Source organism: Lutra lutra, chromosome 3 (assembly GCF_902655055.1).
Source record: "Lutra lutra chromosome 3, mLutLut1.2, whole genome shotgun sequence".
NCBI lineage: Eukaryota > Metazoa > Chordata > Mammalia > Carnivora > Mustelidae > Lutra > Lutra lutra.
The window spans coordinates 119179365-119192294 of record NC_062280.1 but is presented as its reverse complement, the minus strand read 5'-3'; the positions used below and the strand labels follow the sequence as shown (position 1 = coordinate 119192294).

The window sequence follows — 12930 nt, the reverse complement described above, 5'->3', positions numbered from 1 at the left end:
AGTCAAAGATAACCACACCATATAATGAGAATATATATATTTTAGGTTCAAAAGAATATTTATTTTTAGAGGAGAGAACAAAATGGAATTTTAGAACAAAATGGAATTTAAAAACCTGACAGACTGTACAAGTGGTTTTTGTTAAGCCAGAATTCTGGCTTTTTCTGATTTATTTATTATTCAGATAGGAATTTTATAAATCCCAACTTCACTGTTGCCTAATTTTTCTGGTTTAATGGTGATTTTAGAAAGCTTGAGGTAGAATTATCTGGTAATAACTTTTATTTTAAAGGATTGCTGTTAGAAAACAAATTTTTAGTAACTTAAGATTCATTTTCACCAGTGCGGAAGAATTTAGAGATTATTTGAACTTAATGAAGTGATATATTTTGGAATAAAAAGCAGTAAGTTAGCTATGTTTAAAAGATAAGGAAAATGTTAGGTAAGTATCTGTCTTCTAAAATGTAGGCAACTTTAAAGGGTTCTCATCCAAACTTTGCCAGGAATTTCTTCCTTTTTCCTGAAACCATATTTTAAATATTTATTAAGAAGTTTTATACTATAGTTTCTTTAAAATAATAAGCAGGAATTTGTCCTTTCATTACCTCCAACCCCCCCCAAGTGAAAATATTTTCTCTTTCTGTGGGTTAAAGGTTTGCTGCTGTTCAAGCTTTCTTATTAAACAAGTGTACTCTGTTTTTTTGTTTTGTTTTGCTTTTGTTTTTTTAACTCTCAAGGCACCACCTTCCATGGTTAATAATGAACAACGCCAGCATGCAGAGCACATATTCTTATCATTTAGGAAATCAAAATCACCATTTGCAGTTTGCAAGCATATTTTGGGTAAGTATTCATTTTAAAAATATTTTTGCAGAATCAGATCTCGTTTTTCTGTCTTGAATGTTTTTAAATTTTAAATTCCTTTTAAAGCAAGCAGGTTTGTATAGTTAAAATTTTCCATTAATAATGATTATTGAAGTGGCTTTAAAGATATTTCATAAAGCCAGACAGAGAAATTTGTTTTTACTTTGAATTTTCTTCCCCTGAATATAGTATTCAGTAATTTATTATTCAATAATTTATTCAGTAATATTTATTATTGACCATAACACGAAGGCTGTTAATGGTGGGGGGGGAAGCTAACAGTTTTTCAGTTGTTCAAGCGTGCTATCACTTATCATAGGAAATGTACTATAATATAGCTTACCCTAGTGTTTTAAAATTATGATTGTTTTGTAGGTTTCAACAGTTTTTCTTTTAGTTTTTTTTTCAGAAAAATTTTTTTTAACCATGTAGCTTATACTCAGCTTTCCTAGCAAATATTAGTCAGTTCTATGTAGGTTATCACTGTATATTTTTAAATGAAGTATTTTTACTCTTGTAAAAATGTTTTAAGGGTACCTGTTATCTGACATATGTACAGAAATGATGTCTTTCCTTTAAAAATAATCACAAAAGTTAAAACTCTTGTCCAAAAATGGCATTTTCTAAAATATATACACACAGTTTTCTTCCTCTTACATGTTTTTCAAAAACAGTAAGAAATAATTTCATTGGTTATTGTTATTTTATAACTTAATTATTGTTGGCTCTTTTTCTTAATTGGAGCTATTTTTTGTAACCCATATTTGAGGCTCTGAGTTAATCCTTGACTACAAAGTTGATTAGTTGTGTATTAAGACCTAAAATTTATGACCTTTTATTCTTGTGCTTTTAGAAAGACTCATCTGTTAGCCACCAGCACTCTGGTTTCTAGATTGAAATAGCCTGTAATTAAAATTATGTTAATAATGCTTTACATAAAGGGCTTATAAATAAGTTGTCAGATTGGAGTAGAAAGAGTATTGCTGTAGGTATGGTGAGATCTGGATACCAATGGTGCCTGCTGCATGGTATCAACTTAAGGAAGTCATTTAGCCCGTTTTTCATCTGTAAGAGGAGAACATTGGTACCCTTTTCCTTCATGGACTTGGTTGCCTTAAGCTGTTATGAGGCACAAATGTAGTAACATTTAAAACCGCTTTCTAAACAGTCACATAAGTGACCCCATTTCCTGATTTCAGAAGGCATTTAAAAAATATGATAACCTTAAAAAAGTGCTCTGTTCTCTTTTTGCAAGGAGCTAGCAGTGGTGGTGAAGGTGGCTCTGTCTCATTCAGGAGTTAGATCTTACCATTAGAGGGACAGTTTTAATAACCACCTTTTAAATTCTAAATGAGGCAGTTTTTTTTGTTTGTTTGTATGTTTTTTTTTAAATGGTCAATTTTTATACTTTGGGGTGAATTTGTTTCTGGCACTAAGAAAATTTGTTACCATATGTCCATGGAGAATATTTGATTTCATGTTAAATTATAAGAAGCAAAACTAAAATCACTATTAAGAATTTAAGGGAGGCTTCATCTTTACTGCCTTGAGTGTCCAGCATTTAGAAATTTGATTTAGAAAGCCATCGTATTAAACTAGTCACCTAAAATAATTTGAGTCTGGTTTTTATGGCTTATGCCTTAACTACATTAATTAGGATTCCATCATTTTCATCTGACTTTCTATTGTAATTCAGTTGTCATTCTGTACTAGTTGGGAAATGGTTGATCTAAGTTTTAAGTATTTTATTAGAGTGTATTTGTTTATACAACTCTTTCCTTTTTAGAGTATGTATATTTTATGAAGTACTATTGCTTTGTTATGATTTGAGCTTGTTTTAGAATACTTTTGTTTTCCTGATAAAAATTTCTGAAGAATAGTATTGCTAGTTCTGGCTGTGCTTTTAAAATCAGTTTGGGTTTTGAGACATTAACTATTTAAAAGGTTGAGTGCATGTATTATAAGCATAATCTAATCATTAATGTACTGCAAAGTCCTGTGTTACATTAATGTTTACATCTAAACTTCACAGAAAATCTTTCAACTCCTTACTCAGTTGCCACCAGCACAGAAGGGTTAATTCCTCTAAGAAGACTTCTCATACAAGTGGCAGTCAATCGCAATTCAGAATTTTCACATTCTTATTTAGGGATAATATGTCATTTTTATACAGTGGGTGATATTCTGATGAAGGGGAGACTTTCTCTTTGATGCTTCCCTTTTCTGGCCTCTTAAAATTCTTCCTTCCCACTTAAGTTTTATGTTGCTTGTTTCTCCCCATTTCTTTCTCTTCTACACTTTTATTTTTATTCTAGGTTTACTTTTCCACTCTTCTCTGTGTGTGTGTGTGTGCACACGCGCATGTGCGTGTTCATGTTGCATGCCTGTGCATTTTGTCAGAAGACTTTAAGACTTCAGAAGTCTGGCACTTAAGGTTTTGCTAGTTTGGTCTGGTCGAATGTGCGTTCACAAATCCTGCAAGTTCTGTTCTTATTTAAGAAATACCTCCAACCAGTGAGAGATTGGTTCAACGCTTCTGGGACTAACTTTGTAGCATTCTTCTATCCTTCCCTCAGAGAGAAATGGATTTCTTTAATTTCTTATCTCAGAAGTGGTTGAAACAAAACAAAGTGAAACCCTGGACTTACTGTTGATTGGTGTGCCTATGTATCATTAAGCAGACTCTGGAGCTTCTATTGCCTGTGCTTTAGACAGAAATCTGGCCAGAGGTAATTGTCTATAGTAGCTGAATATCTCAGACTTGACTATTATGGTTTTAGTATTCCTCTGAAAATATTTTTGATCAGAATGTAGTGCTCTGCCTCTCATTATTTACTTCAGTTTATTTCACCTCTCATTATTTACTTTAACTTTTGTCTTCATGGTTCTGTGTAGTTTCAGATGGCTGACATGATAGAAATTAATTTTATTTACATATTTATTAAAGTTACTGTGGTTGGGAAGTGAAAGCTTCCTGCCGAAGTGGCCCAAAATAATTTATTATCTAGACAGTGTCCTGGTCAGTGGAGAATCATCCTAAAAGTATCAGAAATTCTAAGTAAATTGTGATTTCCTCATGAAGACTTTGCAATTTCGAGCATCTTTAGAGCAGAGAGCAAGAATAAGAGCTTGTTTGTCCAGGTGAAGTCCTAATCTTCTGCTGGTAGCTTCTAGAGTTCCATAGAGCTTCTGCACATTTATATTACATGTAAGTACAGTTTATGAAGGCTAATCATAAGTTTTACGAGAAGGTATAATTCATTAGGTTAGGAAAATTCCTCCTTTTAAATTTGGAATTCGGCTTTCTTTTTTTCAGATCCTCCATTCTTAGAGACAGCTTCTTATGGGAATAGTAGTTTAGCTATGCCTATTTAATATCAAACAGGGGTATCTAAGAGTTATCTTGGAAACTTCTGAATGTCATTCACCTTCTGCAGTTATTTCCTCCCCCAATCCTTGCAAAAAAGGAGGAGGAGGCAGGAGAAGTGGATTGGATATAAGCACAAACAGTTAGAAATAAGCATGTTTCATTGCTTATGAAAACAAGAAGGTACTTGTTTGGTCTTCTCTTCATTGGCATATGCCTTTAGGGGCAGGTTAGTATCACTCAAGAAACATTTACCAGCCATGCTTATTGAATTTCTTCTCTTAATCTCTTGGTTCATCAACACTTCTTTAGCTGTAAAATGCAGAAAATGAATTAGATGATCTTTGGAATTGTATTTCCAAAATTCTGTGAGTCCGTAAGATTTTGCTTCTTTGTTAAAACTCATAGTTAAGGATTTCAGGTTTCTTGTCCTTAAAATTTTTACCATTGCAATAGAAAATGAAATTAGGCCATCAATCATCATTCAATTTCAGGAAGAGGTTTATAATAAGAGATTACTTAACTTACCTTTATGAAGCAGTACCTTATTTCTCCTTAAGTGATCTAAATAGATAGAGCTAGTTTCTGTTTCAAATCCTCTTTGAATAAAACATGGTTTGTTTATTTTTTACTCCTGGAACTTTAAACATCTTTTTATAATAGGTTTACATTTTTGGAAGCTGTTGCTTTATTTATTGATAATTTTTTAAGGTTTCTAAATTTTTGTGAGTTCTGATTATCATCTCAATTAGAATTCATGTTAAGATAGCATGGAATAATCAAACTTAAAAAGAAGAAAGTCCGAATTGGTTCCTCTTATTAGTTTTTATAGGTTCAAAACTCACATGTAGTAGTCTAAATTGATAGGAATTTATGTAGGGTATACCTTTTCTCATGCATTTTTATAGCTTATTGTGTCAAGATCACTTACAAGATTTTTAAATGACCTAATCTTGAGTAGGAGAGAAAATGATGTGCCTGACTATATCTTCATGCTCTTCTAATAAATTCTTGAAGGTGCCATTCTATGCCTAGAGTTAATTTCCCATGGCTTTCAGATACTCATGTCTAGTGATCTTGGCAAATAACCTGCAATCTAATCATAGACTTTTCATGGATTTCACATGATGGTTATTTTTTAGGACTTCACAATATTTTCTACTTTTTCTTGACTTCATTTTGACTGTTTCTCCCTTTTGATAATGCTGTTTGGAAACCGATTGTAGTGGTATTGGTGAATGAAAGAAAAAATAGAAGATTAAAATATTTCTTATGGATGTTAATTTTCTATTTTTTCTTTCCCTCCTGATTCAGTTTTTAGTTCAGAAACTATAACTTGCTAGTTAAGGCTGGGTTTTTCTAAGTGTAGCTTTGGAATTTTACTCAGTTTGAACAATATTGCAATCAGAAAATTCACAAGAACTTCTCACCTTGTGTAAATGTGACTCATTTTTCTTTTCTTTTCTTTTCTTTTCTTTTTTTTTTTTTTTTTTAACATTTTGAGAAAAGTAACCTGAATGTGATAGTGTTTATTTCTGAACTTGCTATTGGAGATGGGCCATCCTGCTGAAAGCTCAGTCACTTAACAAATATTTTAACAGCATGGCTCATCACAAATAGTGATGTTCAAAGACTAGTTTAAGATATTTTGCAGATACAAAGCTCTATTTTGCACAGGGTGAGAATCTCTTAGGAAATTTTCTGATTGCTTTATATTTTTATTTTTATTTTTTTTAAAGCTGTGTTATTTTTTAGTTCTTCATGCTTTGGAAGTAACAGTTGAAGAGAGGTGAGGAAAGTTTGTGAAAATTGTGATCGGTGATTAGCTGCCACCTGCCTGGGGTGTCTTCTGAGAGGAACTAACCTCTTTGTGGTGCTAGAGCAAGGTCACTGGATTAAAAAAAGAACAGGTAACCATCTTATTCCTTGTCTGAAAAGTTCTGTTTTTAAATTAATAAATGCAAAATGTTCAAAGGAAGATGAATGGCTGTTTAAAGAAAGTTTCTAATTTTCTCCTCAGAAACAAGTAAAGTGGACTATGTCCTCTTTCAAGCTGCCACAGCCATAATGGAAGCAGTTGTCCGAGAGTGGATTCTCTTGGAAAAAGGTAGCATCGAGTCACTGCGAACATTCCTTTTAACATATGTCTTACAAAGGCCTAAGTAAGTATGTGGTGGAGGTACTGCTAAAATACTTCTACTGTGCTTCTCTCTCTGTTTTTTTAATGATAGATGTTTATAGTTAAGCTCTGCTTGGAACTCATATTTTAAAACTCACATGGTTGTGAGTTGTTTTTGGTACTTAATGAAATACTACTTTTTCTTTACGCTTACAGTACTAGGTTTTGTTTCTTTGAAAAGATGATGCTGGATGTTAGGGATTTTTTTTTTTTTTTAAGAATTTATTTATTCATTTGACAGAGAGACACAGCAAGAGAGGGAACACAAGCAGGGGAAGTGGGAGAGGGAGAAGCAGGAGGCTTCCTGCTGAGCAGGGAGCCCGATGTGGGGCCCAATCCCAGGCTCATGACCTGAGCCGAAGGCAGAACCTTAACGACTGAGCTACCCAGGTGCCCTGGGTGTTAGGTTTTTTTAGGTGTTGGTTTAGTTCCAAAGATTTTGATTATAAATAAAAGTTGATCTTGGACTCAAATGAAAATACTTTGTATTTACTTGTTCTTTTGGTACTTGGTAAGTATTATAAGACATAGGTGAGTATCCTAAGACAGGTGAAGAGGGAACCATCTGTGTTATGTATATATGTACATAGAAATGCACATTAATAAGGCTGTAGAAGAGAAAGCACCAAATTTTAATAGTTTCTTTTGGAAAATGGATCAGTTTTAAGAAATGGGGTAAAAGTAAGTTTTCTTTTTGTATCATACACATTCTGTCATTTGAATATTTTATAAGATTTGTACATTCTTTGCCTATATGATTTTTTAATATGATGAAAATTGTCAGTCACACTATTTGGGGGAGAAATTCATTTACCAGGGTGCCTGGGTGGGCTGTTAGGTTAAGCGTCCGACTTGATTTCAGTTCAGGTTTTGATCTCAAGGTCATGAGTTCAAGGCCCTCATTGGGCTCCATGCTGGGCATGGAGCCTACTTAAAAAAAAAAAAAAAAAAAAAAAAAACGAAGAAGAAAAAAGAATTCATTTACTATTTACCTTTTTTTTTTTAAGTCCCCCAAACACCAAGTTGTCTTTTGAGAAGAGGCAGTGCACATTGTATGTATGCCATTTGCGTAATTGGACAATTGAATTCGAGGAAAGTGTTATGTAATCAGAAATGTTGGTAATTAGGAATTTCGATTAGTGGCATTAAACATACATAAAGCTTTAAAAGTAGAACATACATTTGTTCCTACTGATTGTTCACTTCCAGTCTCTGAATTCATAATATTTAATAATAATTACTGGCACAAATTTAGCACACAGTTAAATGCTGGTTGCTTTACATATGCAAGAATGCATGAGAGAAAAAAGGCAAGATTTACTTAGCTTATAAACATTACAGGTAATGTTTTCTATAGATGAGTGGATATAGATGTGTGTAAAGGGAGAGTTTGGCTTGTTTTTCCCAGTTTTAATAGCATAAGGAAAAATTGACCAGTTTTCAAACCTTTCTCTTCTTCTTCACACTGGTTTTCTTTATTTAAATTTTAATTTGTGTGATATGATGAGGCCATTTGGGTGTGATATGATATTGTCTTGCCCTGGGGCTGCGCATTGATCCCACCCTCCCCACTTGGGAACCACTGAAATCTGGAGAGTTTGTAAAACTTTAATGTGTGGTAGACTTAGAGAGAGAGAGAGAGAGAGAGAGAGAGAGAGTGTGTGTGTGTGTGTGTGTGTACATGTGCTCACATGTGATCTCTTGTATTATCCAAGAATAATCTCATTCTTATTTTTTTCAAAAGGAATTTATTTATTTATTTGAGAGAGGGTGAGAGAGAGAACAAGCACAGTGGCAGAGGGAGAGCAGACTGCCCACTGAAGCCCGCTGAGAGCTCGTTGGAGGGCCTGATCCCAGAACCCTGAGATCATGACCTGAGCCGAAGGCAGACACTCAACTGACTGAGCCACCCAGGCGGCCCCCGAATAATCTCATTCTTAAATAATTTTTATTAGTTCAGAAGCTATTTTGGAGCTGATTGTAGGGTTCTACATTGAAATGGTTCACTTATATATTTTCTCCCAAACTGTTTAAAAACAAAACTCTTAGCAAAATTGTAAGAAGAGTACAGTAAACACACACATACTCTTTCTAGTGGAGATTCAGTTAACATTTTGTCACATTTGATTTCTCTTATATATGTGCATTTCCCCCCCCAGACCACCTGAAAGTATGCCACAGAAATCGTGATACTTCATCTTTAAATATTTGAGCATCTCTCCTGAGAGCATAATCTCAATACTCTTGATATAATTTACATATCTGTATTAATCTAATGTAATTCTGATTCTACATTTTCATTTCCCCAGTTGTCTGAATTATGTTATTGATATCCTTTCTTCCTTTATGTTACTTATTTGGTCCAGAATTTAACCACAGATTATATGTATTTAGTTGTCATGTCTCTTCAGTCTCTTTTAATCTGGAATAATGCTACCCTTCTTTTGTTTCTCATGACACAGCCATTTTTGTCTCCTAGATTTTCTTACAGTATGGACTCAAGTCAAATGAAAACCATTGGTATACTGCATAGGTAGAATACTGTGAATATTGTGTTCATAATGTTACATACTTCTCATTTGGTGCACAGAGTTTTTTTCTCTTTTTTTCCTCCTAATTGGGATAGCATTTGCATAGAGTAAAATGGAAGGTACACTTGACAGTATAGCAGAGTGGTTCAGAAAGGGACTGATTTCCACTTCTGCCACTCTCTGTGCACTGGCAGATTACCCTCTTTGTGCATTAGTTTTTTTTAATTGTTGTTTAATTAACTATTAGAGTTAATATTATTTTACTCAAAAGATAGTTGCGAGGATTAAATGTATGTATTTTTGTGAAGGTGGTTTATAGGAAGCCTTGCATACTGTAAGGATCAACAAATGTTAACCATTATTATTTATTTTCCTATTAACTTACAATTTTTGCCAATGGACTTCCTTAAAACTAGCTTTATGGGGGCTCCTGGATTGCTCAGTTGTTGAGCATCTGACTCTTGGTTTTGACTCAGCTCATGATCTCAGGGTTGAGGGATCAAGCCCTGCATCAGGGTCCCTGCTCAATAGGGAGTCCGCTTGGAGATTCTTTCCCTCTATCCCTCCCCGCAATTATGCACACACACATGCACCCCCCCAAATAAATAAAATCAGCTTTATGTACATTTCCTAGGAGTAATCAGTGTATTTGAAATTATTGTGTTGCTCCAAAAGTACAGAAATTCACTTTGATCAATTCATATTCTTCCACATAGTAGGATCTCTGCATTTATTTGTTTAATGAATACTTCAAGTCTGTATTTTGAAGGAATGCTTTTCACTTCAGTCTTGACAGGGAGACATGTTTGTTTGTAAATGCCCATCATGTGTTGGGGGAGCCCTCCTTAGTAATGGCCCACCATGTTCAGGGAATGTTTTTGGAGAAAGTGGCATCACAGTCTTGGCAGAGGACATCAACATTTAGAGGCCAGGAAGTGCATGTGCATTGTGCCAGGAACTGAAAGAAGCTCAGTATTTCTGCAGTTTGGAGTGTGTGTGGGTGGGGGGAGATTTGAGAGGGCAGCAGATACCTGACCATGAAGGGTCCCAATCGGGACACTTTCCAGGGTTAAAGAAAACACTATTTGTAAGTAATGATGTGAGACAACAGGTAAATTGGGAGTGTCCAAAGAAAGCTGGGCAGGATCCCACTGCTTGTAAGCCATGTTAAGGAATTTGGAGTTTATCCCAAGGGCACATGGTTGTCGTATCCTATGGCATCCTAGAGTCTGGATTACAAAGTTGAGAGTTAGTTTTCTGAACCTTACCTTTAAGAAGAGATTGCAAAAAGACAGTTCTCTGTTTCCTTGTGGTCTAATAGACTTTGTAGAATGCCTCCACTTGGGATCAGTCAGTGCTTCTGCCATCACACTGAGGAGCACAGTTTAGATAGGAAATTTTAAAAAGTTTTAAAAAAATTTGTATGTGTCCATAATATATCATGAGCAGCTAGCATGTTGCCTTTTCATATTATAGGGAATGAATTTAAGATTATACTACTGGTTGGAGATGGATATAGATCAGAATTTCTTTTAATTGACAGAATCATAAGCTGGCTCTTAGTGAACTGACTCGCATCTATTGAACACTGCCTAAAGCAGCTAACACTTATCCAGCACTTAGGATGCACTGGACATAGTTTTAAGAACATTTAATCCTAGTGACAACCCTGTTCTGTTTATCCCCTTTGAACAGATGAGAAAGCTTGAGGCTCTGAAGCTGTCTTGCTCAGGGTCACATAGCCCGTAAAATAATGAGTGCAGATTCAAATCCAGACCTTACGGCTTTGGACACTGCATAACCAGTAGACTCTAGTACCCTCATATATAAGCAGTGCTATTAGTAGCTTCAGACATAGTGAGAAATTTGGGAGTATTTTTATAGTAGATTCACGTAAAGATTTTTCACAATGATTTTTATGTTTTACAGCCTCCAAAAGTATGTTCGGGAACAGATTCTATTAGCAGTAGCAGTAATTGTAAAACGAGGATCCTTAGATAAATCAATTGACTGCAAAAGCATTTTTCATGAAGTCAGCCAGTTGATAAGTAGTGGCAATCCCACTGTGGTAAGTACGCTTCTGTATTTATAAATATTTAAAATTTTTATTTTGTATGACACAACAGTAATGAAATCTGCATTAAAGAACAAGTGCACAGTCTAAAAATCAAGCGATTTTCATTTGTTCATATTTTCTTTTAGTCCTTTATGTTTATATACTATCGATATAGAGTACTTTGCTTTTTCCTTTGACTCTGTTTTTCCGTGTTGGCATTGTTCATAATCATCATTTTAATGGTATAAAATACTATAAGCCGTTACACTGTAATATTCTTATATGTTTCTTTTCTGTTGAGCGTTTTTGCTCATTTAATAAACTGTTGACAACTACTAATGATAATAGAAATGTTTGAATAAAATATAAAATAATATGTAATGTAACAAAAATTATTTAAATGTTGCTGTACTAATGAATCAAGGTATGCTTTGACCACCAGGTGTTAATTGAACACATCTGAGAACCCTTTTTCTTGACTGAATTACTCTGGGAAACGTGTTTTTTTTTTCCCCCTTTCAGTATTTTGTCTGCCTTTTGAGAACTAGTCATGCCTAGAGAGTGACTGGTGGTAGCCTCCTGTCAGAGGCAGGAGGAGTTGGAGTTGGTGTTAGTGATCAGCTGTGATCTGTGGTTAGAACTTTTGACTGTTATCAGCTGAAGGATATTATGGAGTTGGGTTTGGTAATACCTGGCTCTTGTGATTTTCATGTGTAAATCTTGAAATGTTTTGGGTGGTTTTTCATTTTACCAATATCTTTAATCATTTGGAAGATACCTATGTGAGGCTATACACCTTAGAACTTCTTATGAATTACTTTACATCTTCTGTGGCCCCTCAGGGAGCGGTACAATTTAATAATGTATTTGATGTATGAGGTTAGGGTATAGGTACATTTTTGGAGGACTCTTACATTGTCACTTACTTTCCATAGTATCTTGGATCTCCTGCCCCTCACACCTCTTACCATAAGCAGATGCGCACTCTTCTCTTTGCTCTAGTCATCTGTCCCCCACTCTGGCTTGGATCACCAGCCTGATAAGCAGGGTCTCAACTGAAGGACTGCAAAAGGAAGTTGTCAGGACTTTGGAACTTCCTCTACATGCCCAAAGTATATTTTGTTTTTCCTTTGGAATACACCAGTGGTTGTATGTCTGTTCTTTTTCCTTATCAACTTTATTGAGGAATAATTTACTTAATGTTACCTTATCCATTTAAAAGGTACACTTCCAGGGGCACCCGGGTGGCTCAGTGGGTTAAAGCCTCTGCTTTCAGCTCAAGTCATGATCCCAGGGTCCTGGGATCGAGCCCCGCCTGGGCTCTCTGCTCAGCAGGGAGCCTGCTTCCTCCTCTCTCTCTCTCTGCCTGCCTTTCTGCCTGCTTGTGATCTCTGCCTGTCAAATAAATAAAATCTTTAAAAAAATAAGTAAATAAAATGTACACTTCCATACTTGTGACAGTTGTGTATGAACTACCATCACAGAACAGATACAGAACAATTTTGGTTGTGTACGTATCATGTTCTTTGCCATTTTTGCCGCAGATTTCTTAAAGTACTGCTCTCCAGTAGAACTTTCTGTGTTGATGCAAATGTTCTGGGTCTCTACTCCAATATGTAGCCACTATACCAGACACATGTGGCTTTTGAGCATTTGAATTGTGGCTGATGTGACTGAGGAACTGAATTTTTATTTTTTATTAATTGAAATTCAAATAGTTAAACAGAGCTTGTGGCAACCATATTGGACAGTAGTAGTTCTAGAGACTTAGATAATCCAAAGGTCTAATTTTATTTTTTTTTTTCTACTTAATCTTAGTATAGGAAAGTTTAATTGCTTACATAAAACTGACAACTTCAGAAATGTGCATGTGTGAATCATTACATTTTAGGAGTCATTTTGGCTTTGTTTTATGTAGTGCAAAGCTCTCTTG

At 34.9% G+C, this 12930-nt stretch overlaps 1 protein-coding gene across 4 annotated transcripts in view; it reads left to right on the top strand.

Moving 5' to 3' along the window:
* XPO4 (exportin 4) overlaps window positions 1–12930 on the top strand; it is a 125558-nt gene that overhangs the window by 29002 nt on the left and 83626 nt on the right. For 2 of the 4 annotated variants that reach the window (XM_047722876.1, XM_047722880.1), the window contains 3 exons: window positions 738–843; window positions 6252–6393; window positions 10871–11009. In XM_047722876.1, the coding sequence (XP_047578832.1) occupies window positions 738–843; window positions 6252–6393; window positions 10871–11009 (387 nt within the window). Of the gene's footprint in view, window positions 1–737; window positions 844–5970; window positions 6142–6251; window positions 6394–10870; window positions 11010–12930 lie in introns of those variants that run through there. The other 2 variants (XM_047722877.1, XM_047722878.1) reach the window with 2 other exon arrangements.